The sequence below is a fragment of the Pipistrellus kuhlii genome, unplaced genomic scaffold (assembly GCF_014108245.1).
Source record: "Pipistrellus kuhlii isolate mPipKuh1 unplaced genomic scaffold, mPipKuh1.p scaffold_m20_p_6, whole genome shotgun sequence".
NCBI lineage: Eukaryota > Metazoa > Chordata > Mammalia > Chiroptera > Vespertilionidae > Pipistrellus > Pipistrellus kuhlii.
In genome coordinates, this window is record NW_023425562.1 from 66,182,076 (window position 1) to 66,209,868 (window position 27,793).

Sequence of the window (27,793 nt, forward strand, 5' to 3'; positions counted from 1 at the left end):
CAGAATTTATGAGATCTTCTGATTTTCCAGGACTGCTGACTTCTTTGTTCAGTGGATGAGAAACACTCTTCTTCTTTCCCCTCTTCCTCTCCCCCTGCATTTGCAGTTCCAGGGTGATTTAAGCTATGTATTAACCATTTTCTCTCAAGTGTCCTTGGTTGGGGAGATAAGGTTTTGTGTTTTACAAGCTAGCTGCAAGTTGGCCAAGATTTATTTTCTTGTCTCAGTTTCCCTATTCCACTTGCCCAGGAATTTTCCTAATTTCTTACAATACTGCCATTCAGATGAATGGATAAAGAAATCATGGTATATTCAACAATGGAATATTACTCAAGAATAAAAAAGAATGATATACTAATTCATGCAACAATACAGATGAATCTAAAAAATTTGCTAAATGGCCCTAACGGGTTTGGCTCAGTGGATAGAGCATCAGCCCGCGGACTGAAAGGTCCCAGGTTCGATTCCAGTCAACGCATGTATCTTGGTTAGGGGCACATCCCCAGTAGGGGGTGTGCAGAAGACAGCTGATCAATGTTTCTAACTCTCTATCCCTCTTCCTTCCTCTCTGTAAAACATATATATATATATATATATATATATATATATATATATATATATATATATTAATATATATAATATTTTGTATATATAATATATATATATATTCATGTTCTAAGTGAAAGAAGTGATCACCTCCTTCTCTATCTCTATATGAAGGTTGAAGTTATGTACTAGGCAAAACTTAGCTATGGTGAATGAAACTAGAACATAGGTCCCTCTGGGTGCTAAGAAGGGAAATAGGATGGAAAGAACACAAAATAACTTTTTTGGATTGAAGGAAACATGTTATATCTTTATTGACATCATGGTTACTTGAGTATATAATTTTGTTAAAACTCATCAAAACTGAAAAACCTGTGCATATGGTTGTTTTTAAATTATAACTCATGAATAGAATTACATGAATTAAAAAATTAATGTAATGTAGTGGTTCAATATACCACATGCAGGAATTGAGGTAAGAGTGTCTGATTCAATTCCTTAAGGCAGTGAATTATAATGGTTAAGAGAATAATTGCCGTATCAGATAAACTGGAAGTTTTGAGTCACCTTTCCAATATTTTGTGAATGTAGGCAAATTACTAACCTCTGCTAAACTCCTATAAAATGGAGATAATAAAGTTAGTATCTACCTTAAAGGTTGTCTTCATTATAATGCCTGGCACATAGATGCACTCAATACATTTAAGCTATAGTCATTATTACTAAATAGTTCTTCAGCTAGGCTTTCAGCAGAAAGGAATGCTGGTATAACCTTGAAGATTTTGAGAATTACATATCTACAAACTGCATTAGGCTGCAATCTAAATAATGTAGATAATATGTGACAGCATATGATTAAGTATACTATTGAATCCCATTTTAGTTATCCATTTCAAACTGAGTAATTCATTATCTCTTTGCCAAGAAAATATGTTCACTTTAAAATAGTTGAAGAAGTTGGCTCAGTGGTTGAGTGTCAACTTATTAACCAGGAGGTCATAATTCAATTCCTGGTCAAGGCACATGCCCAGATTGTGAGCTTGATTCCCAGTGGGGGATGTGCAGGAGGCAGTTGATCAATGATTTCTCTCATCACTGATTTTGTATCTCTCACTTCCTCTCCCTTCCTCTCTGAAATCAATAAAAACATATTTATAAAATAAAATATTTGAAGTACTTATTAGGGTCATTTTTTTTTCTCTTAATAGGCTCACCCTCTGTTTTCCATCTCATAATCACTTTCTATATTGTTTTATAAATTTTCCAATACACCTATATGTATATCTATATAAATTGTGTATATATAACTGTTTGTATAACTTTGTAAATGAAAGTGTGACTATATTACATATACTCTTGTAAATGGCATTTCACTTAGAAATATTTTCATGTTTATAAATATTTACATATAGAGTTGGCCTGTTATTTTAACGAGCTGTATAATAGTTCATTGCATTGATAAAAAGTCTTTTGATTTATTTAACCACCTCTCTATCTGGGTAATTTCCAATTTTCACTATATGAACAACTTTGGCCTATCTCTTGCTGACATGTGCGCTTCTGTTATTTCATAGAATACATTTTAAAAAGTAAAATTGCCATAAGAGAGAATTTAAACAAAATATATTAAAAATTTTAAAGAAGAAAGTATGTGTGTGAGTATGTGTGTGCATAAACAGTGAAAGTATGAAGAGCAGAATTCTGAGTTGTTTAGGTGGTAAATGGTGGTTTTCATATTCTGCTTGCTTCTTTATATTCCTCATTTTTAAACAAGGAAAAAAGTTACTTTAATATTTACACAAAATTTCCACTTAAGGAGTGGGGCATATGCACTGTACCCACTAAGCTGGTGCTGCTCATGCCCAGTGTTACTCATGTTCCACCCATGGCCATGGGAAGCAGTGTCGTTATGGGTACTGATTTCTAAGAAAAGTGGGGCTTAAGCATAACAAGTCTGATAAAGTGTCTGGATCTCAGTATATAGGTTTTCTAAAACATAGTGGTTTATTTTGTGTTTATTTTTAAAATATATATATTTTATTGATTTTTTTTTTTTTTACAAAGAGGAAGGGAGAGGGATAGAAAGCCAGAAACATCGATGAGAGAGAAAACATGGACCAGCTGCCTCCTGCATACCCACTACTGAGGATGTGCCTGCAACCAATGTATATGCGCTTGACCAGAATTGAACCTGGGACCTTTAAGGCCAATGCTCTATCCATTGAGCCAAATTGGTTAGAGCTAAAACACAGTGGTTTAGTGTAGTCTGGAGTGATGTCATTTTTTATTTTTTTTTTGTGAGCACCTTTGAGGCCCAGGTTCATTCTCAAACTACAGAGATATGCAAGTAGTGATGTAGGAAAGCCCAGAAGAGACAGTTTTTCTAGGAGACTTATTCAGCCAGAAGTGATGTCTTCAAGGCAGTCAGTGGTTGCAAAGCCACTGGGACATTAAAAAGTGTTATGTCCCTCAATGACAATCTCCCGCCAAATATCCAGCTTCCTCACAAAATAATGACAATAATAATAATAATAATAATAATGACATAATCTTGTGAACTGTGGAGAGAAGGGGACAATCTTAAGACCACTAATAATCCTGATATAGTTTCACATCTTTACAATCTTGTGTTTCCTTTCTGTCCAAGGACACCATTCAAAAATAACGAAGAATACAAGTTCTCAATGTCCTGATTTATAGCTCTCCACCTGTGCATTCGATCCCAATCCAGTCATGCAGTTCTCATTTCCAATGGCAGCTGATTTGTATTTTGAAACGGTGACTCTCACTGGAGAGGCCAGATATGATGGGGTGCAGGATGGGAGGCCAGAGAGCCAAGAGACCTGCGGTTGGGGAGCCTGCTCATTTACAGAGCTGGAGCAGTGGCACCCAAGTTCTGTTTCAGTCCCTGTCCAGTGAGGGTGGTTCTATGGGTGTTTATCATGACCTAAGCTACCCTTGCTTGTCACTTAGTGACTTGTTTGAGACACTGCAGCAGGTCAGTCATGTCTGTGTCATGTTTGTGTTTTGAAGGCAATGCTTATCAGCTCATCAGAAATAGAAGTGTTACTAATTTTTCTCGACTTTGTGTTCAGTGACATGGCCTTGATAGTTTGAAATGGACATGAGAGCCGAAACCGGTTTGGCTCAATGGATAGAGCGTAGGCTTGGGGACTAAAGGGTCCCGGGTTCGATTCCGGTCAAGGGCATGTACCTTGGTTGCGGGCATATCCCCAGTAGGGGGTGTGCAAGAGGCAGCTGATTGATGACTCTCTCTCATCGATGTTTCTAACTCTCTATCCCTCTCCCTTCCTCTCTGTACAAAAATCAATAAAAAAAAAGAAAAGAAAAAGAAATGGACATGAGAATAATTACACCACTGAAATTGCAAAATGCAAAATGCTTCAAATAATAGATTCCCCCCACCTCAAGAAGATATATATTTTTAACATTTAGTAGCACATTACTTTTTTTTCTTTAATATGTATTTTATTGATTTTTTACTGAGAGGAAGAGAGAGGGATAGAAAGTTAGAAACATCGATGAGAGAGAATCATTGATCAGCTGCCTCTTGCACACCCCCTACTGAGGATGTGCCTGCAACAAAGGTACATGCCATTGACTGGAATCGAACCCGGGACCCTTCAGTCTGCAGGCTGACCTCTATCCACTGAGCCAAACTGGTTTCGGCAGTAGCACACTACTTCTAAAAATCCTTCTATTTTTGCTCACCCCCTGTACTTTTTACCCTGAACACACATGTATTATGGGGAAGGGGAGAACATAGTGTTTGAGGGATTGGACACCATGCGTTTCCTCCATGGGCTAAGGTGGTTTCCAATAGGAACAAACTGAGTTACTTTTCTTTCTATATATCAAATGTGTCACTTATTTCCAAAAGGCCAACAACGGGCTAACTTTCTTCTCTCTCCCCCAGTGGATGGCTGCATTCACAGAGCGGCTGGCCCCTGTTTGCTAGCTGAATGCCGTACCCTGAATGGCTGTGAGACTGGGCATGCGAAAATCACATGTGGCTATGACCTTCCTGCAAAATGTGAGTACAACTCTCATGTTTCAGAATATGAGGAGCGTTCTTGCTTTGTTTTATTTCTCAGGTGTGTAACTAGGGAAGGAAATGGTAGTGGTGGTATTTAATTAAATGTGCTTATATTGTTTTCTACCTGGCAATAGAATGTGTTTTCCAAATATCTAAATGTATTCATTTAACTATAGTCGTTTTTTTGTTCAGACTTTCGACAGACGGTCTCTGAAATAGAGAAATAAAAATATGAGCAAAAAATATAGTATAGTATTTAAGTGCCATTGAGTGACAGCTTCTGGAAACAATGCCAATTTCTTATTCCTTGTTCAGGTTTCTTGATTGTAGATGTGTTTAGAGCAAAGGAGATCAAAGTGATGTATTGTGTTTTCAGCTGCCATGTAAAGGCTGATTGGCAATTATAGCCAAGGCATCTGTCACACTTCCCTTTCAGGGAAAAGCCGGTGGAATGTGGTTGTCAGTGTGAGAATGTATTTGCTCTTTGAATGTGGAATGGTCAAAATTTCCATTATATTTGAATAGAGAGAAGTATTGCATTTGATTGACCTTGTTGGTTAGTCATTTAGCCAACTGGATGAGGTGGTGTGGAATTAGAACAGTAAGAAGGAAACTGGCTAGAGGCACACATTCTTTTTTTAATCACATTATCTTCAGGGCCTGGGGCTCGAGGCAGAGAGTTTCACAGTTAAGGGTGTGCATTGATCCAAAACTGAGACACTGATTAATTTTTTTATTCATGTACCTGCTTCTTATGATATTTCTTGGATCTGGGAGTACATTTCATGTGAAAGTAAACACACAGCACAGTGTGAAGATAATGTGATGTAGAATTGTACATCGGAAACTTGTATAATTTTGTTAACCAGTGTCACCCTAATAAATTCAATAAAAAGGAAGAATATGACATGAATTTTTTTTTAAATGTAAAGCTGGTTTTTGTTTTAGCTCTGGAGAAAATGTGACTAACATTGCAATCTGTAGGATACTCTTTGGTCTTGTACAGGCAGGTTGTGTAAGAATGGATTTCCTGTGGATCTGTGTGAGGAGAGAGAGAGTGTTACAATGCAAAGATTACTTGAAAATAAGTTTAGATCTGAGGGTTTTTAGTAAATAGTAATATACTAAGATGTTTTTTTTTCTTTATAAAAGTTATACTATAATACTGCATCCTATGTTCCTCACAGTGGGTTGTGACTGAAAGTATATCAAATGTATACTGTTTAATTTTCCCTTTCATGACTTTTCATTTTTTTTTCTTTGTTACTATTTTAACCTTGTGCCAAATGACCCCTCACTTTTAGTTGGTGATGTCAAATAAGGTCCCTTGTGCACATTGTGTTCAGAGAAGTTCTCCCTAGGACTTGGAGAGCCTGAGTATTAAAGGTGATTTCATTTATAAGGTTATGTGGCCCACTGTTTATAAATATTGGTCATTCTTTTTAACAACATAATATCTTTGTGATATAGTTAACCAGTATCACTCTGAGCGCAAGCATATGATCAATTTGTTTTAGATTTGTATCTGTCCTTAACCCAGAGAAGAAGGCCTGGTCCCCTATTGATTCACTACTTTTTTATATATTAAAGCACATACCAAAAATTTTTCAGCCCTGAGATTTCTGAATTCAAGTAAATTGGAATTGCTAAATATGATCAAATGAAATGGTGGCTCTAGTGTATGGGTTGACACTATGACAATCTTGTTTAATGTTCTGGTTCTTGTCTAACATCTTTCTAAATAACTCCTTCAGCTTAGTTCAGGATTGTTGAAGAAGTGTACAATACCAGGCTCTGAGGTACAAAGGTCAATAATACCAATACAGAAGCTGGAGAAATTCTGCGATTGAGCCATATCTTTGAACTAAAGTGCAGCTTTCTTGCTCATCCCAGGGCAGGTGAGACAAGAAATCTAGACAAGAAATGTCATCAGGACTTGATACAGAATCCCCGTGAGCTGGCATGTGAGAGCCTGACACGCCTTTAAGTCCCTGCACACAGCCTACAGGGCATGTCTTGAAAAAAATGCAAAAGAAACGTACTAATAGAAATTGCCAGATTGGAATAGCAGTGCCACATCCTAAAGTCACGCCGACAGATTCTGTGAATGTCCTGATACTTTTCTGTATTTAGTAAGGTTTAACAATTTATATTACAACATAAAGAAAAGCAAGGGAGGCAATACAAGACTGAGTAATGATAGCTTACATTTATATGCCACTTTATAATATGGCACAGAAGTTTCACAAGCCCTCCTATTTTAAATTATATTTTCTAAACATCCTGTGTGTTCCCTTTTTCTTTTCTGCTCCCTGAGAGATGTTTTCCTTTCTCATCAATTCGGTTCATCCATTTCAGAGAGTCATTAACAATCCACAGATGTGCTTTTGTAACGAGAGAATGAAAAGGAAGCTCATTACATACTGTTTGGGTCATTTTCCCTCCATATTTAATAACTCCATGACAGTTTGACAGCTGAGACTAGCTCCTGTCTGTCCTCTGTGACAGTGGATTTATCATTACTGGGGCACTAAAGCCAGTCATTCAGCCACTAGTGATAATATCTTCATGCATCAGCAACTTGTTTGTAAAATGCTATCATATGGGTTATAGACAAACTGGGTAATTTTGGACTGGTCTTTTCTTCTTCTTTACCTTCTTTTTTTCCTTGCTAAATTAATCTATTTATAAACGCTTGTATTTGAATTAAATATACTTATTGTCTTCTAGAGGCCCAGTGCATGGAACTCATGCATGGGTAGGGCCCCTAGCAACTACCTGCCCCCGCTGTGGGCAGGGCCTCCCATCCCCCTGCCTCCTGCCACCTGCAGCCACTGCTGCAGCTGGCCCAGCTCCCAGCCCCTGGTTAAACTCCTGGTCCAACTCCAGGCTGAGTGGACAATTTTCATATTATATAGGATATCCTGATTGGAGGAATGATAAGCCTCAGATGTTTAGTTTATGGCTTGGATGTTTTGAATAATTTGTTTTGATGTAAAATATCCAGTTTTTCTTTTCAAAAGTAATCTGAAGAGTGAAAGAATATAGGCCCATATTTCATTGAAGGCTATTGCTAAGGAGATGATGAAGGAACTGAACTAAGGGCTGCTCATGTAATTGGAACTTTGGAGACTTTCTCTTCTATCAATACAATATTAGAGAATTGTGGGGTTCATGATACAGTTTAGATTTCTATAGTTTTAGAGCTTTGTCAGCCTATTGGGATGTTTCTATTTATTCTATCATCATTCTTACTAGAGGGCCAGCTTCACCTGGGAGAGGTTTGTCCATCCCTGTCACAGTTTGAGTGTCAATATCTGGCATAGTGGCTCTGAATTAATGTGAATGAATCAGTGATCAAGCGCATGAATTGTTTCAGACCTTTTCACATGGAGAATAGTTTTGTGTTGCTTTCACTTGTAATTCTTTCCCTCCTGCAATCCATTCTGCCCAGTGCATATTCTAGTAGATTAATAATAGTAGATTAATATTCCCCAAGCCTGAGTCCTTGTAATTGTCTATGAGATTCTAGATGATGTGATTATCCGTACCTCTCTGACATCGTCTCCTTCTACCCTCTCCCTAGCTCATCAAGGCTGCTTTGCCAATATTTACTGCCTTTGTATTAGCATTCCCTCTGCCTGGAATTCTGTTAATCTTACCTATGCGGTTTACTCCTTTACTTATTATACTTCAAAACCTTGATCAAACCCTAATCAACATATTTATAACTGCTTCTCTGCTGTATTTGTAATTGCTTCCATAGTATTTAACTATTAATACATACTGTATTATTTACTTGTTTGTTTTATTTATTGTCTGTCTCTCCCCCCCACCACCACAAGAATAAGGGCAGATTTTTTTTTGCATCTTTTTCATATATTTCTGTATCCACATGCAGCTTAGAAAAATAGGGGTACAAATATATTTGTTGACTGAATTAATGAATTCTAACTGTACTCCTCTCAAATCCTTTACTATGCTTTTACTTTAAACATAGACTTGTTAGTCTTATCTTTGGCCCTCCATGATTTAATGCCATATCTTGAACTATTTACAACCTTTTATGTGATCTGAATTGCTCATAATGGTATGTCTGTGCAGGGGTTTGTGTTCAGGGCTATCTCAAAAGCTCTTTCTCTGTTTCATTATAGCTATCTTCCAGACTCAGCTCAAATATCACTTCTACAATAAAACAAGTCTTCCCTTATCAACTCAGCTGAAAGTACTTTCTTTTTTCCTTCAAAATCCAGAATGCTGTAGTTAACAGGTTGAGGGCACTTTATTGTGTGACTGTTTATTGTTATCTCTGTGAACTTTCCACCCGTCTAGTAGCCCTTTGTATATGTTAATGGATGCTAGAGAATTATCTGTCAAATGTATTAATTGTTGAAGGTGGAAAGCTGGTTGATGATTGAATAATTGCTGGTGTGGGGATGCAAAATAAAATGTATACTAATATTCCTGAGAAATGATGAAATTAGTATGAAATTAGTATTGTGTTTTTAAATCATATTTTAACATACTTATAATTCCAAACTCTTTTGTCTAAGAAATTTACTCTTCATTGAGTTTCTCCTAGAGGTGAACAAATAAAAATAAAGAAATCATATCAATTTTATTCAGTGATTTTCATCTTTTATTTCTTGAGAATGCTTTGCTTTTAGGCTTTAGGGCTGAATAATCATCAAAGATACATGGAAAAAATATTATACTTGTGTGCATAAAATGGTGGAATCTGTTTCTTTTATTCCCTCTATTTAATCTTTGGAAGAAGTGAAAGGGTAATATTAGCATCAAACTCTCAGTTTTTTATCAGATAATTGTAGCTTAAAATGTACTATTGACAATATTTAGTACTTCTGGCCTTCATCAAGAAATCATAGTACTTTGAAATATTAGCTGATCAACCCTTTTGAAATTTCTGTGAAGATGTAACATAACAAGTGGTAATATTTTATCACAATAAAAAAGAAATTCAGGTACAGAAAGGCTAAAATTCCCCCCCCCCCCCAATATAAATGAAAAAGAAACAGACTCATCAATACAGAGAATAGACTGATGCTTGCCAGAGTGGAGGGGTTTGAGGAACTGGGTGAAAAAGGTGAAGGAATTGAGAAATGCAGATTAGTAGTTACAAAGTAGTCATGGGGATATACAGCATAGGAAATATACTCAGTAATATTCTAATAACCAACCATGGTGCCAGTTGTGTGCTGGAGGTGTGTGTGTGTGTGTGTAGGGGGCGAGTGTATGGTTGTCTGCCCAATATGCAGTACACTTGAAACTAATACAAAATAATGTTGAATGTAAACTATAATTGAAAATACTTTAAACATTTCAATTTGTTGTTCCCAATAACAAAATTAGTCCATATTTGAGGCATGTCATTGTATCCCTGGACTAGAGAGTCTATGGCAGGTGTTGCACAAACTTGCTGCCTGTTTTTGTAAATAAATTTTTATTATAACATAGCCATGCTCATCTGTGTACATATTGTGTATAACTGATGTCATGTGGCAGAACTGAATACTTGCAACTGACCACAAAACCTGAAACATTTCCTCTCAGTCCCTGTACAAAAATAATTTGCTTACTCCTCATCTAGGGCAATCTCCACTTTTTATATGGAGGAAGCGGAGATCCAGAGAGCTTAAATGTCTATTGAATTTTATTGAATGTATGTAACTTACTTAGATTACTATTGATGAAACTGAGACTTAAATGCATGCCTTCTATTTCTTGAGACAGTTCTTGCTCCTATTGCCTCAGCAGAACATCGCCTTGGGAGGATCATCTGAAGTCTTTAAAATGTTTCAAATTATAAGGACACCTTGAAAAAAAAAAAGCCTAGAAAAATGACTTTTTTCCTCAGTAGGACCATAAGTAGAAAGTGAGTAAGTTCATTCTCTGAAGGGAGAGTTACTTCAAACCATCAGAGGATTAGACAATAAATCTTAATATTTTGCTTCCTCCAGTGAAGTATGTATCTAAGATGTTGAAAGGTAGCCTGCAGTCCTGAGGAAATTCGGTTTCTAAAGCAGGTAGCTTAGATGATGCTTCTGCAAGTCCTCCGGAATCATGGCCCGATTTCAGCCATGTGGGCCGCAGCAGCAGGTGCTTGCTTGTGAAGTCAGCGGCGTGGCATCATGCTAAGAGGCTGCCTTCACCAGTGTTTGATGGAGACCTGAGGACCCTCACTCGCCCGTTCCATAATTAAATTACTTATATTCCATAAAGAGAGAAAATGCTTTTGAAGAACCAAAAAAATCACCTTCCTTCCTGGAGAGGGAGATGGGATTGTTCCTCCTACGCTAAAATCAAAACTGATTGGCTCATTTCCCTTTCGTGCTTTAGGAATTTCATGTCCATTGGGATCTATTTCTTTGTAATTACCATCCCTTTTATTATGTAAGCAGGTTCATACATGTTATCTTCTTAGTGATCCTTATGATGGCTGTGTCAGTCAGTAGGAAGGGTAGGAAGACTATAAAACCCTAGAGCATCAGTTCTCAAATGTGCTCAGTAGCAGTGGCAGCAGCATCTGAGAATTTGTTAGAGATGCAAATTCTCAGGCCCCACCCCAGACCCACTGAATCAGAAACTGTGACTTTGATGTGTGCTCAAGTGTGAGGACCATTGACCTACAGTGGTATAATCCTGGGCAGAGTCCTTGCCATTGGACCTCTTGCCCTACAACCCTTTTGCTACACAATAGAGACAACCTTTTGGGTCACAGGGTAAGGCTTTCTTTGAAGAGAACTCATACATCCTCTTCCTCTGTCATTTTTTTTTTCACATTTAGCAATGTTGTCTGCATTTGTGTTTGTTTATTGCTTATCTTAATAAACAGAATAACATTTTAGAGAGCAAACATCCTATCAGTCTCATTCACCTGGTGTCCTTAGCATCTGACATAGTAACCAGCACAGTTACTTGATATACATTAACTGGAAGAATCAGTGAAAGAATCGTCTTTGTCATAGTCTTAGCTGCCACAGCAGGAAGACTGCCAAGAAGATACGCAAAAAAGGACTAGGTCAGTGGTCGGCAAACTCATTAGGCCACGGAACCAAATATCAACAGGACAACGATTGAAATTTCTTTTGAGAGCCAAATGTTTTAAACTTAAACTATATAGGTAAGTACATTGTTATTAACTTAATTAGGGCATGTGGTATTTTGTGGAAGAGCCACAGGCAGGGGGCCAAATAGCTACATGTGGCTCGCAAGCCACGATTTGCTGACCACTGGACTAGGTGATCCTGGAAATCTGCAGAGCTAGGACTGCTGCCACTGGCGGTCTTCCTGTGATCCCATCAGCACACCTGCTGCTTGTTCAAGGACTCTAGCAGAGTACTGGAGCACGGAGATGAAATTTGCTTATTTTGTCCACAGGGCACACACATAACCCACACTTAGATGATTTCCTCTTATTTTCTCTCTTCTTTATTTGGCCTATTGTGATAGCATAAATTCCATCCCCAGGGGGCTTTGTAATGGAATAACCAAACAGTTCTAATGGTAAATAGTGAATTAAAAAAAAAATCTACATTTTGGAAGCAACTGGCATTCACATTGTGGTATTTTGGCTGAGTGTAAATAAATGCCTCTGTTGGGCTGACATTGTTGGACATCTTACCAGACCTTCACAGGACATTGTCTATAAATTCTTTTCCCTATGTGATCAATCGGAAGTAACAGAGTAAATCAATTCTGGGTAATAATGTAAATGGGCTCTCAAAGGCAATTCCTGCTGTGAAATAAGCAGTTAGCTGTGACACTGGCATTAACCACCATGGGGATAATCAGCCTGTGGATGTGTTTAATCAGAGTTATCAGCTAAGATTAAAAAGAGAGTTACTGTTGTGCAGGGATAATCATTATAAGTATTTAAAAGATGAATATTTGAAGGTTCTCTCATCAATTAAAGCCATCAGAATTGCTTGGAGCAATTTAGGATGCTTTGAGGTCAGGCACAAGCAAACAGATAAAGTTAATCTCAGACCCAGAGTAGTTAAGGGCAGGAATTTCAGAATAGTTTTATTGAAATAAGTAGCGAATGTTGTTAAGTGAAGATTTCACCCAGTATTGAAATGTTCTTTGAACTATATTACTAGCACACATGACTTGATTCAAAAGTGGGCAACACAGAACCATTTGTAAATGTATTAATTCTGCTTGCAGTTAATCACTGATTCCAAAAATGAAATATTAGACCACTCTGTGGCTTGATGAGAGGTGTTTCCAGTTGCAAATATTGATGGACCCATGCTCTGTACTGTAGAATAAAAGATTGATGCTAGGACAAGGTTAGAAGGTCTGAGAAGTTCTGAATTCAGGACATTCTAATTAGTAAAGTCCCTTAACCTTTGAGCCCATGTTTGTTCACCCATGGTTATCTGGGAGTTATAATATCTCCCTCAGGTGAGTTTGTTAGGGGATATACACTGAGGCACTTTTTAGTAGTATAAGACATCATAAACGTACTGGCTTTATTACTTGAAAATACTTAGCACCTAATTTATTTATTCAACCAATGTTTATTGAGTGCTTGCTCTGAATTACTGTGCTCTTCCAGAATGCAGAAAACTATAGTGATGAGACGGCTAAGGTTCCAATCTCAGATTCTACAGATAATAAACATATTCACATAAAAGCAGAACACCTCAGATAAAGTCAGAGCTCTAAGGGATACAAGGAGTGACAATAAAATGCAGAGTGGAGGGAGGGGGCTACTTTTTCTAGGGTGGTCTGACAAGGTCTCTCTCAAAGAGATGGTGTTTGAATTGAGAACCATCTACTAACTGGGGAACATTTGTTGCTGGCGGGGTGAAAGCACTGTTACCACAGGGTTAAAAAACGAAATCATCTTTTCTGTTGTGTAAAATGAGATAGTCCATACATTTTCCAATTGTTCTTCCTTGCTGCAGACATTGAACTTCAGGTCTGACATATGTATCATTTTCATTTTAGTCTGACTTTTGGAGGGACTAGAGGGAGTGCTGCTGTCATGGGAGTTGAGAGGAATTTAACTATCTTCTCATCTGACTTTCTGTTTTACAGCCAGGGAAACTGAGCCCCAGACAGATTCTTTCTTTTTCCCAGGCCATATGGTAAAGGATAGAGCCTGGGCATCTTGACTTAGGGCATGGTGCTCCTCTGCCTTTCCTGGAATCTCTTCAATCATGTGAACTCTTCTTATGGGAATATGGTGGGAATGTAATCAACTCTTAAGTGATGTGATGTACATGAAATTTCTTATTTCACATGGAACTTTATTGTTAATAGTAATTTAGATGAGTTTAATTATGACACCTGAAGTGCTACTAAGAAAGGTTTATGACAACAATCCATTTGAACATGTGGAGCAGTGGTTGGGATCTGAGAAAATGTGGAAGTCACAATAGCAATGAAGAGAAGTCCTATGTCAACCTCAGGACATGGACATTTGCCCCTGCTTCCTTCCAACAGAAAAGGGAAACTCGTTAAAATTAATTTTTAGAACTTCAGATAATTGGTTTGAAAGATTTACTACAAATCCTGTGATATTTTTCCCCCTGATATGTGGCCTGGACTTAATGACTCCTTTTGGTGAATAGAATATATCAGAGTAATGGAATCACTGAGATTAGGTGAAAGAAAGACTGTGCCTTCCATTTTTGCTGCTATATCTAACTTTGTTTCTCTCAAATATCTCATTACTTTGCTAGGACACCATAAAAAATTACCACAAACTTGAAAGTTTAACAGCATTTATCCTTTCACAGTTTAGAGGCCAGAGGTCTGAAGTTGAAGGTATCAGCAGGGCTCTGTTCCTTCTGAAATTTCTAGGGAAAAACCCATCCTTGCCTCTTCAAGCTTTGGTGGCTCCATGGCTGTGGCAACAGAATTCCAATGTCTGCCTCTGTCTTCACATGACCATCTTCCCTGTGTCTTTCTGTACCTTCCCCCCCTTTCTTCCCTTAAAAGGATACTTGTCATTGGATTTAGGCCTCTCCTAATCCAGGATGACCTCAAGGTCTTGAGATCTGTTACTTACTATATCTGCAAAGACCCATTTTCAAAATACATTCACAAGTTCTTGGTTGCAGGATGTGGATCTAATCTATTTTTTTTTTTTGGGGGGGGGGGGTCACCACTGAACACACTATGCATTCTCTTTAGTTGAAGTAAGTTTCCATGTCACATGGAAGCCCTGAAAAAAGGAAAACCATGTGGTGAGGGAACTCGGTCTCTGAAGAGGCCCATACGACAGGGAACTTGGTTTTGCTTGTAACAAGGTGAGAGAGCTTGCAAGTAGATATTCTGATATGTGCCAATAGCCATACCTGTGAGCTTGGGGGCACATCCTGCAGTCCCAATCAAGCTCTCAGCTGCCTGCAGCCCTGGGTGGCAGTTTTTCTGCAACATCATGAAAGGCCCTAAACCTGAACCACCCAGTTAATCCACTCTTGAGTCTTGACCTATAGAAACTGGGAGATAATAAATGTTTGCTCATTTAAGTCGGGGATGTTCACGATGTAGTAATAGCAGTAATGCAGAAAGTATGGCCATGAATTTTATTAAGCAGTGCAAGGAGCCCACTGTCAGAGTGGTTGGTATCTATCACATTTTCTCAGCACAAACCAGGTGAAAATGAAATAGAATTTGGGGTAATGTCATACTTTGTCAGTTATCTTAAAATCAAGAAATGCAACCAGACTTCTTCATCAGACCTTTGCCATCAATAGCACACTAGATTGGAAAGAATGTTAGGAATGTAAATATCTATCATCTTTTCTTAAAGAAAAGATCATTCGATTAGGGTCAAGAAGAACCTGAAATCCAGCTCAGTAAAGAAACATGGGAGGAAAACAACACAAACCAAAACATATAATTGAATATGAATGTTTACCTAGTATTCCTTTAAGTGTTCTCAGTGTCTTTGCACCTGCCACTTACATGCTCTTTATCCTTAGGAACTGCCATTTTCATTTTGAGGGGGGAATTAATTCAGCTTCTATGCGGTGTTGATGCTTCGAGCTAAATGAAGCCGAGGTAACTTCCTATTCACAGCTGCAGCAGTGCCCTTCGGAATGTTTGCTGTGCGGGGTCATGTGCTTCCCATTTGCTCCCTCATTTTTCAGAACCACAGAGAGTTTGCTCCATTTCTAATCACATGCTATTTGTGAAATCCCTATAATTTCCTAAAGCTTGCCTGCAGAAGCTTTCCTCTTCCTACCTGTGACATTTGGAGGAAAGATTTATTCCCCCTCTGTGTTTATTCTGCTTAGTGAAGATCATCAAAAACAATCTTAACCATATATTTGCAAATTCTCATTCCAATTATGTCTGCATTGAGTTTAGAGGTCAGCCACCCATTTGAAGGTGTATGAAGGGCAAAGGGCTACTTTAGAAATCCCTTCCATGTACATGCACTCAGCTTTTTGCTATCTTACATCATGGCATACCATGCCAAACTGCTGCCTCTCTTTACATGGCCAGGTGATTTTGTTCTTGTTCTGTTACTCCTATAGTTAGGTATGTCATGTACACACATATATGCATTTTTCATGTACTCCATTAGAAGCACATTCTCATTATTCTGAGCACAGGTTTGTGGGGTTTTTTTGTTTTTTTTTGTTTGTTTTTTTTTTTTTTGTTTTGTTTTGTTTTGTTTTTAGCTATTTGTGGGAGAGCAATCTGGGAAAGTTTGGATTTGGTGGACTGGGATGGAAGACCCTAGGGTTCTCCTTAGAAATCTACTGAGAGGCAACAGGAAGGGAGGCAGAGGAGAGCTAACCATTGTGCTGGACAGGCTGGCACTGGGCCTTCCTCTTCCATGTGACAAGTCCTACCTGCTGCTTTAAAAAATTTTCTTGGTTATTTTTCTCTTAATAGAATGCCTGAATAGTTGGGTGTATGTGAAGAATGATGAGAAATTGAGAAACCCACATCAAAGTATATGTTTCAAAAATGGTCAGGGCTCTGTATATAGAATATCACACAGTTATGAGATTGATCATTACAGCTATGTACACAGAGGGAGGGGACATTTAGAGAAACACAGATCCAAAAAGACCTATTATTTTTAAATGTTTCCTTACATTCTCTGTTGTCTGCAATAACAATGTTTCTCCATATACCAAATTTACTGGTTGTCATGGGCACCAAACCTGTTACCTTAAACACATTAACAGTAGTCCAAGAAACATTCTAATGTTTATGCCTATTTTGAGATTAACCACCACAAGACATTTTCCACCCCTCTTATTTTCCTTTTTACCACTCTACTATAATACATTCAGAAATGCTGGGATCAATATTTTAAAGCCTGTATGTTAGATGTTTCTATTTATTTTTCACCATGATTTTTAACTTTTTATTGAGAACATACATTTGGGGACAATGGAGATTTTAGTAAGTCTCACAATTACATTTTAAAGCTTGAAGAAAAATCTAGGAATCACTCTTTTAGCGACTGAAGCCCATTTCTTCCTTTAAAAACTAGGCTAGAATTTTTTTCCTCCCTGTTGCTTAAGACAGTGCACTTTGCATCTAACTATCTGTCTGGCATATAGTAAATAGTGATATGTGTTTCATTCATTCAGCAAACACCGGTGGCAGATGCTTTGCTTATCTTTTGGAAAAGAATGGTGTGCAAAATGTGGACCACACCCTCAGAGAGTTTAGTTGAGTTGAGCCTCTGTACCAAGTTATCTTCCCATACATAAAAGACATGACTCACTGCTTAGTGTTATAGAGCCTCTCTACTTTGGGGTTTCCTTTTGCTCTTTTTCTTTTCCTTCTTGGTACTATGTAAATTCCTCTCAATTTATTTTATTTTATTTATTAACATGTGGCATAATCCATTTTAAAGATAAAACTTAGAACTTCCTAACATTTAACTAGAAGTATGTATATGAGTGTTCTTCCTGTCTGGAACTTTCCACTGACATCCACATCCCATAAAAGTGTGTAGAACATGGGCTTTGAAGCCAATCGTTCTGGGTCAAATTCAGTCTCTGTTTTTGGGAAAATTATGAAATTTCTTCATGCCTCCATGTTGCCCACTGGAAATGAGGATAAAAATAGCTGTGCACTCACAGAAATGTTGAGGATTATGGGTTGTTGTCTGTGTGACTAGGAGCACTGCCTGCAGCCTAGTGGATGCTGCTTCTCAGTGAGTTCATCACTCTATTCTCTGGCCCAGCTTTAGTAGATGTCACAGCCCTTGTCATCATGACATTATGTCATGTTTTTATTTCTTCACTTTTGTCTTTCACTAGAATGTAACCTTCATGAAAACAGGATTTTTGTTCCTGCTGTAAATACAGAGCCCAGGAAGATTATTTTAAACAATCTGAGAATGAATAAATGAATGTGCACTTAAGGTTTAATTATGTATAATTATTAGCAGAGTTACTGGAATAGCTAAAAAATTATTTAGTTTCATGTTTTCTTCATTGGCGTCTTCCAGTAACTTGGATAATAGTTATAAATAGGCCAGGAAAATAACATCTATGATTGGGAAGGTCAAGACCACATTTGACATTTGGTATACCTACCAATAATATTTTAGGTATTTTACATATTTTCCGATTTTTCAAAACCCTGTCACTTAAGTAGTAATGTCAGGGGAAAATAAAGCAGAGAAGAAGAGGTTTGTAGATTTTTAATAACCTGGGAACCATGCCCTGATGTGATTAATTAAAAGCCAATGAAATAATAGTGAGATCTTTTCCCATTGATTTAGAATCTGTGTTCAAAGATTATTTCCAAGCTCAATTTATTGTTAAGCCTCATTAAAATAAAGCAATAATTTTATGGGTTGGAAATGTGTTATGACTTATTTTCTGATTGAAACTGCTATCCCAGTGCTTACAACCTACATGTAAATGTGTTCAAAAGGAAATATTGATGTGTTTTCTCTATGGTCAGATTGTTCAGACTTTATGGGAAATAATAAAGCTTTACAGCTTGTTCTTCACAAATAGGATGCTAGGGACTTGCAGCCAACACAAGAAATATATTTATTATTTTATGCCAACGTGATCTGGGCCATTTCTTCCTTTAGAGACTCCTGGAGCTAATTGTTACTTGAGGTACAAAAGGAGATAGTATGAAAGCCAGTGGTTAGTGTATAATAACTTGGCATAAATAGTGTTTCCTTTTACTACAAGAAGAATAATTAACCAGTGGGCTGGACAGCAGCATTCAACATTAACCCCAGTTTTGCCAGAGGTGGTGAAGGCACAACCTACCCCAATCAGGTCATTAGTGTAAATTTATAATTACAGTTTCCTATTTAAGAATCCATCTCTGCTTCCAGCACTTGTAGATGCAGCCCTAGATCTGAGACCACTGTATCATGTAGGGGAAAAAGTTGAGATGACTGGGGGGTGAGGGGAGAAGGGGACAAAGAACAAATATAGTTGTCATACTACTGTCTATCTCACCTTGGTAAGAATTGCATAATCATATAGGCCTCCACCCTCACCTCCTTTTCTCAAGATCCACCAGAAAAACAGAGGGATTGCTAGTGGGGACACTCCTTTAGCCCTATTCATATTGAATATGTACGCATACTTATGAAGCATTTAAGCCAACCCTTCATGCTATTATATCCCCCTACTTAGAGAACCAATGTTTTAGTCATTCATTCTGATTCCCTACTAAACTATCACTCTGAGGAAGATACCTCCCTGCCAATTGTTGGACACTATGGCCTATAAAGTATGTTCCTAAGACTGAATCCATGGTCCACATTGGTGCACTATCTCTGTTTCAGTACTTTTATAGTGCTCTGAGCATTTTCACCTAGCACTTGGTGAACAAAATCCACTAGTGAAGATGGAGGGTCAGTGTCTATTCCTCTCAAGAACTACTGGTATATGTCTTATGGGTACTTGCTTTAGTCTCACTCACCAGCTATGTTCAAAGCCTTCCCCTAGGGCAGTGGTCAGCAAACTCATTAGTCAATAGAGCCAAATACCAACAGTACAACGATTGAAATTTCTTTTGAGAGCCAAATTTTTTAAACTTAAACTTCTTCTAACCCCACTTCTTCAAAATAGACTCGCCCAGGCTGTGGTATTTTGTGGAAGAGCCACACTCAAGGGGCAAAAGAGCTGCATGTGGCTCAAGCACCGCAGTTTGCCGACCACGGCCCTGGAGCATCTGCCATAGAGATCTCTGTCTCTTGTTGGCTGGCAGACAATTTTTATTGGTATTTTGTGCCTAAGAGGATACAAGAGGAAGATATATGCAGGTCTAAATAAAGCCCATTTTTGAATTGCTGCAGTACCCCATTTCCATTCATTTCATGGAGCTTGATGACAATCTTAAGTGATTGCACAGATTATCTGCTTATTGATTCCAATCACCTTGTGAACCTGGAAGAGGATTCTTCTGATGAGCACTGATATGTCTTACCTTCATATACTCCTCAAGTTCCCACAGTGATTTGCATAGGACCATGCCCTATGTGGATGTTTCTTTAACAGGCCAGATTTCCATCACCCTTCCTCCTGACCATAAGTTGTACAAAATGAAACGCAGGGACTATCATCATAAAACAGCATTCAACTCATCCCTTTAAACTGATTTATTTGCATCTTCTATCAGAGTGGTGGCCTTCCAAGCAGGTTATTTTATGTTCACCTTGAAATTACTGTCTACAAATCAAACATCTCCAGGTTGGTCAGTTGAAAGCAGTCTATAAGGCACTTCTAAAGGATGATAGAAGCCAGCAGTCCCCATGTTATTCTGAAATTAATCTTAAAGGAAAGTAGGCTCCATGCATTTATGCTGAAGTATATTCCCTTGATTTCCAGTTTGTTGAGAGTTGTTTCTTATCATAAATGGGTGCTAGGTTTTATCAAATGTTTTTCTGCATCTACTGATATGATCATATAATTCTTATCTTTCATTTTGTTTATGTAGTGTTTCACATTAATTGACTTGTTAATATTGAGCCATCCTTGCATTCCAGAAATAAATCCCACTTGATCATGATATATTAATGTATTGCTGAATTAATGTTTGCTAGTATTTTGTTGAGAATTTTTACATCTATTCATATCAGGGCTATTGGCCTGTAAATTTTGTAGTATCTTTATCTGGCTTTGCAATCAGGATAATGCTGACCTCCTAAAATAAGCTTGGAGTCTTCCCTTCTGTAATAGTTTGAGAAGGATAGGTATATTACCTCATTTTTAAATAACTACTTCAATATATCCCACCTTGGTGGGATATATCCCTTAACTCTTCCCTCTGCCTCCATGCATTCTCTTGATAATTAACTTAATGTTTTTATTAACATTTATAAGACTCATGAGAGGAAGCTAAGACAGCCAATTTTGTAAGACTTCTCAAACTGTTGTTTGATTTTGAAGTAGTAAGGTTACCAGAGGTTTTATTCAAAAAGAACACTCCTAACCACAGTATTTATCATGACCTGGGTAATGAGCATATTTCAGTTTGTGAATAAGTCAGTTATCACAAAGCCAGTCCTACCTGGCTCACATATACAGCACATACACTGCTTCCTCTGGGGTGTTATACTTGGCATTTATAAGCACAGTTGCACAGTCACCCTTCTCAGAGTAAATGACCTTTGGGCATATTTTATATTGTACATTTACCATCCTGGCTGTTCCCTGGATCATAAAGCTATCTATAATTGTTCCATAATAAACTATGATTTCTGTATTGATCCAAATATACTCTTCTATCATACAGCATTCAAAACCAAATACAGTTCCACTAGATTAGTTAATCTCACATTCTACTTCAATAAATGTTCTTCAGGAAGTTGGTGATGTTGATCCATAAAATAAGATAACTCCTTCACTTTATACCCTATGCTTTCATCAGTTTCTTGATTTTATCCTTCCCCCACACTGATTACTTTCTTGGTGACCAAAGGTATTTTATGTTGTCCTGGTGTAACTTTTCTTTTTGTAGGCATCTTTGAGGCTACTGACCAAAGCTCAGATTGACCAAAATCTGAGCTGGGTCTAACATCAAGACTCAATCCATATCTACCACCATTTTAAAATTTCATTTGGTAACTTTTAACTTTAGTAATTTATCACAGTTTGTAACTACAGTTTCACATGATGGGTAACTTGGTAGCTCATTTATGGATCAAAGGTTTCTTATCTCCTGTCCTTTCATCTTTTCTCTTTTTAAACCATATATTTCTGTGAGCCATGGCCTGTATAGTAAATCCCACTTTTGACACCAATTCTGAGGTATTCTTACTTACCATTACTTACCACATTTCTAATAAGAATTTTAGTGTGTGTGTGTGTGTGTGTGTGTGTGTGTGTATTCACATCAACCAACTGGATGTTCTATGATTTAATTCAAGTTTGATACTATCTACCTGGAATTAGTGCAGTTGGCACAATTAAGGGGTTCATTTTCAGACTCACCCCACTTCATATGCCAATCAAAAGTCTGAGCTTGTCATCAGCATTTCTCACTGACTGGCCATACATTAAGGATTCCCATGATCCCTTAAGTTTAATAATTTCTTAGCCTGCCTCACAAAACTCAGGGAAACATTTTACCTACTATTACTGGTGTATTATAATGGATACTATTCAAAAACAATAAAATGGAAGAAGTTCAGAGGGTAAGGATATGGGAATGCATGGAGCTTTTATGCCTTATCTAGGCATACCACCACAATATCCAATGTGTTCAGCCTGGAAGCTCTCGAAACCCCATTGTTTAGGGATTCATTCCATAGGTATGACTGATTAAATCATTGACCATTGGTGATTAACTCAATCTCTAAATCCCTTTTTTCCCCCCTCTCTCTCTTCATAAGTCATGGTTGGAGCTGAAAGTATCACTTGATTCCTCTGGCAATCAGCTCTCATCTGAAGCTATCTAGGGTCCCACAAGAGTCATTTAATTAGCATAAACTCAGGTATAGTTAAAAGGAACTTGTTATGAATAATAAAAGATGCTCCTAACATTGTTATCACTCAAGAAATTTCAAAGATCTTAGAAGCTGTCAGGAACTGGAAACAGAACAAACATATGTTTTTCTAGTTGTATTATAGTAGTCAATCTCATAACTTGAACTACATTTCTGAAGGAATATTTTTAAGCACATCTATCTATCATCTATCTATCTATCTATCTATCTATCTATCTATCTATCTATCTACCTACCTACCTATCTATCTATCATCTATCTATCTACCTTCCTAATATGCAAATACACTGAACAGCTGAACAACAAAAAAACGGTCACTATGATGTGTGCTGACCACCAGGGGGAGCATGCGGAATTTGGCAGGTATCTGCAGCAGGCGCCAGAGTATGTAACATGGCAGGTGTTGGCCCCAACAGGATGGTGGGGCAGGCTCCTGTGCCCCACAGTATTGCCCAGCACTTGCACCAGCTCCTCCTGGAGTCTGCCTGCCCCAATCGCCCCTTAGGGCTTCTCTGCCACCTCCTGCTCCTGAGGAGTGATGAGGACTGGAAGCTGCCTCTCACACCGGGTCACAGCACCAGAGCCTCTGCCACACTCTCTTCCAGCGCCGGCCCCACCAGCACCTGAAGCCAGCACCATAGCCGCCACTTGCACCCACTGCCAGCATCTGGCACCATCAACAGGTGCAAGTGGTGACTGCTGGCCCTGATTGCCCTTGAGGGCTTCTCCACCTCTTCTTGTTCCTGAGGGGCAATCAGGGCAGCAGCTGCCACTTGCCCCCACTGATGGCACTGGTCCCGCTCGCACCCACTGCTGATGCTGGCCCCAATTGCTCCTGCTCTGCACCATCAGCAGGTGCAAGCAGGGCTGGCGCTGTCAGTGCATGGAAGCAGTGGCTGCAGGTGGGGGCTTTCAGCAAACAGGGAACTTGGGGCTGAATGGGGGGTGGAGGATGGGCCAAGACCTGCCCCCGTGCCCACTCCAGCCTCTGGATCCACAGTTCCTTTCAAGATGCATGAATTCATACACTGGGTCTCTAGAATACTAATAATATGTATCTCCATACCTACATGAAAACTAATTTATTTCTCACAGATACTCAGTTTTACTACAAAAGTTTAAATCTATAAGTTAAAATTAACTTCTTACATTAAAACAGCATTTTGAAATTCTTGAGAGATGGGATTTAACTATGACTTTCCTCTGTGTATAATATATGCTCGTACACTGTAGTATGAAGAAAATGTATTTTTAGCTTCTTAAATTTATATAGGTTTCCTAGACACTACTTTAAGCAAGTTTCTACATAGCATTAGATTTTATAATAGTATAAACTGAGTTTTACAGAACTTAAAAATTTTAAATAATAGACTTTTAAACCGTAACTAAATATCTAGCATAAGGTAAAACAAATAGCTGGATATTCACCTTCCATTTATGAAGGTGAATATCCAGCTATTCAATTGCTCTTAAATATCGATGGGTAATCTGGGGCTTTGTTTGTTTTTTGAAGTTAAAACATATGACGTTCATTTATTTTTTTGTGAAACATGTGCCAGATAACCAAAACATTTTCTTAGTACCTTGAGGGAAAAGGTATCTGTGATCTGTGCACTTATTTTATGTCATTCTATTCATGTGTTGTACAAATCCATTTAAATAGGAATACCAAACTGCTTACTGTAATATAATACATTTCCCTTAGTGAATGGTGGTACTTTTTGATGCATGGTGATTTGAGCTCTGACAGAGTCATAATCTACATACCAAACATATGCCTTTAGCTTTCAAAACAGAAACTGGCACTGCTGGAGCTGAGGGAGTGAACTAGTTCACCAAACCAATCTCTTCTTCTTCCACCTCGGGAAAAGGACCAATCACCGATGGCCTCTAGTTTGTTGTCTCAAACTTCAGGGTAGGTGTTCAATTAATAAAAGTAGATCCTGTGGCATGGCAAAAGTTTTAAACCCTGACTCAATTTTCTCTCTTCCCTCGTAGGGGAGAACATATGTGGTCATGAGGCCTAGTTGTTTTTTTAAAAAAAGTGGACAGTAAATGTATTCAAACACTGACAATATAAGGTTTAACAATATAAGGTGAAAAGGGTGTGGTTAGTTTACCTATGCAGTGGGCACATGAAAAACCACATGCAAAATGATGTATTTTGCCCGGAGCATTCAGGTTTCTCTTCTGCCATCTTTCCGTATGTCATTGGCATCTACATATATTTTATAGATATTTTCCATCTATCATTTTCTGATAATTCAGATATATTTTTACCTGATGATTTACCTTCTCTTACTTTCATTCTATCTTGACTAATTTAAATTGAAGCCTTTTTTAAAGTCTTATATGTTCTCTATGTCAACTCCTGAACATTTATATTCTAAAAAAGAAGCTGGACCCTTAATAGCTTCATCCTTCAAGTTGTCTCATAGGTGATGACAACTTGACTGAAAAGTTTTTGTGGTGATTCAATAATTAAATCCTTCTAGCTGGGACCCAAGAGACATCTCCTATGCTGAATTGCACAGCATAGTGAATGACATTATAATGAGGTTTTAAACTTATTAGTCAAATGAATGAATGGGAACTTTGCTATTGAAATTCATTAGTATTTTATGCTAGAAAGCAAGATTTGGTTCTGTGGATAAGAACGAATACAATCTTCTCTTCTTATAATTAATTATTATATCAGTTTATTAAAAGTAGTTTCACTCAGAGAAGCAATAGATTTGTAAAGAAAGTCTAAGGCAGTCTAACAAAGCAGGGTGATCACTTCTGTGTTTCCCTGAGCTTGCCTGTGTAGGAGGCACTTTCTCACATACTTCTTCATATTGCCTCTTTTTATTTTTTTCAAAACACCTTCTGCTGTAGTTTTATCATTCCTATTTTATCTACAAGGGAAATCAGGTACACAGATGTTAAATAACTTTCCTAAGATCCCATAGGTAGTTGGGATAGAAAGAAGATTCTAACTCAGTTGACCTCTCTCTATAGTTCTGCACTTGGAAACAAGACTTGGGCATGTCATTCTTGGGCATGAACACTTGCTCGTATGTTAATTAATTTCCTTTATACTATTACTCATTCATTTATTTTTCTTTTTTTAAAAAAATGAAAGTTGGTGATATTTGGAGAGGTTTCATGTGTTTTTTTTTACTTAAAAATTTTTCAAACTCAGAAAAAACAATGAGAATAATAATATTTATGCATTGAGCACCAATAATTTTAAAAACATTTACATTTTGACCTCATTATTTCCTTTTTAATATAATAATGAGACAATTCTAAGTTATTCTCATCAGTTCCATTCCTTCATTTCCTTCTTCTCATTTCTTTCCCAGAGCAACTGCTCTTAAGAGCTGGATGTAAAACCTTCTAGACTATATTTTTATGTTTCTATCAAAGACATAGAAATATCCATAAACCATATACATCATGGTTTATATGCTTAAATGTGTATGAATACTCTCCTATTATACAGATTATACAGATTCTTTACCTGTATATTCAACAGTGTATTTTTGAAACCTCTTCATAGTGATATATCTACCTATACCGTATTTTTCGGACCATAAGACGCACTTTTTGTCCCCCAGAAGTGGGGGGAAAAAGTCCCTGCGTCTTATGGTCCAAATATAGCCTACACATATACTTTTAAAAAAAAGTTTTTTTACTTGCCCGGCTCTGTGTGGTCTCTGTGTGCTTGCCCGGCTCTAAAATGGTTCTAAATGCTGCTGTTTACTTTACAGGGTTGATTACATGTGTTTATGACTGTGATGTTGGGTTTTAATGCACATAAAATATTTTAGGACACTATTTGTTTCAGAATCTTTTTTTCTTCATTTCCCTTCTCTAAAAACTGGTGCATCTTATGGTCCAGAGCGTCTTATGGTCCGAAAAATACGGTATTTCATTATTAGCTACTATATTTAATCCTAACATCTTAGATATGCCATTTTTTTGTTCATTTTCCTATCAACGGGTTAGTTGTTTCCCATATCCTTCTATTATAAACAATGCTGAAATGAACACTTGTAATACATATATTGTTTCATGCACATGTGCCTTCTGAAGTAGAATTGCTGGGTGGGAGGGGTTTTTCAGTCAACTCTAGCAATGAGCACAGAATAGCCACAAATGGGAAAGGGACACATCAGGACTATATTGGGGCATAAATGAAACAAACAAGAACATCTACTATGGTTTTGAGGCAATGGTTACTAATAATCATTATACATACATATCTTATGAAGTCCCAACAAACAAATATTAGGTTTATGTAAGTTTTAATAAAGAGAACTTTATGCTAAGATGAAAGAGACCTATATTTTATCTCAGGTGTGCTCTAACCTACCTTTGATCCATTATACAGCACATTAATGGGCTGTGAATCTCATTTTTATCATCTGAAGTTGAGGAATTTTTATTAGCAGATTTTTCCTAAGATGGCTTTCAGCACTAGACTACCTGAGTTGAAGACTTAAGTTTTCTTTAATGTCAACACACCTTTTCAGCATTGAACTTAACGGTTCACAGGCTGAAGTGTCTAGTGCTCCCTACGCTACTGCCCTGCTGTCCCAGGGTATCGGGCCCATTCCCAATCCCATAGTTCAAAGGCATGGGTCTTATTTTTTCCTCAGCTTATTATTCCCTTTCCCCACTGGATAAAATATTCCAGTCTCTTGCTTCCTTCATAGTGCAATTCTGAACCATGTGTGATGCTCAGAATTCTTGAAGGACTTCGGGTTCCATATCCTCCTATAGTGTCTGGCTTGATGACAATACTTCTTATTGTTCCTTTCTTTCTCCTGTCTCATTTCTCCACCCCGTGACTGTTGTCATCTGAGCTTCTTACCTCAGAGCCTTCTTTCTTGGGGAACCCCAACAAAGATATTCACCATTTCAAATCCTAGCTATTCTACCTCTAGCCCAGTTCCACAGGTTTTGAAGGTTCTTCCTGGCTTACTGGAGATCTTGCTCAAAGAGCTTCTCTTAGCTGTATAGCATTTGTCATTTGAACCAATGAATGCAATACTGCTGGTGATTATTCACTTTCTTACCCTTTGTGGTCTTCCTCCTCTCATTCATAAGATGAACTGCCAAAGTCAGGAACTTGTTTGTGTTGCTTTGTTTTTCTTTATAATGTCCCCTCTGCCCACCATGGAATTAATGCAGAATATACACATGAAGTGAGTGGTCATTGCATGAAAAATTTAGTTTTAATAAGTCCATACCCCTAGGCCTGA

At 37.7% G+C, this 27,793-nt stretch overlaps 1 protein-coding gene across 1 annotated transcript in view; it reads left to right on the top strand.

Moving 5' to 3' along the window:
* Window positions 1-27,793, top strand: part of MACROD2 (mono-ADP ribosylhydrolase 2) — a 1,879,699-nt gene that overhangs the window by 595,735 nt on the left and 1,256,171 nt on the right. Inside the window, exon 5 of the mRNA XM_045574651.1 lies at window positions 4,484-4,600. Within this exon, the coding sequence (XP_045430607.1) occupies window positions 4,484-4,600 (117 nt within the window). The remainder of the gene's footprint in view (window positions 1-4,483; window positions 4,601-27,793) is intronic.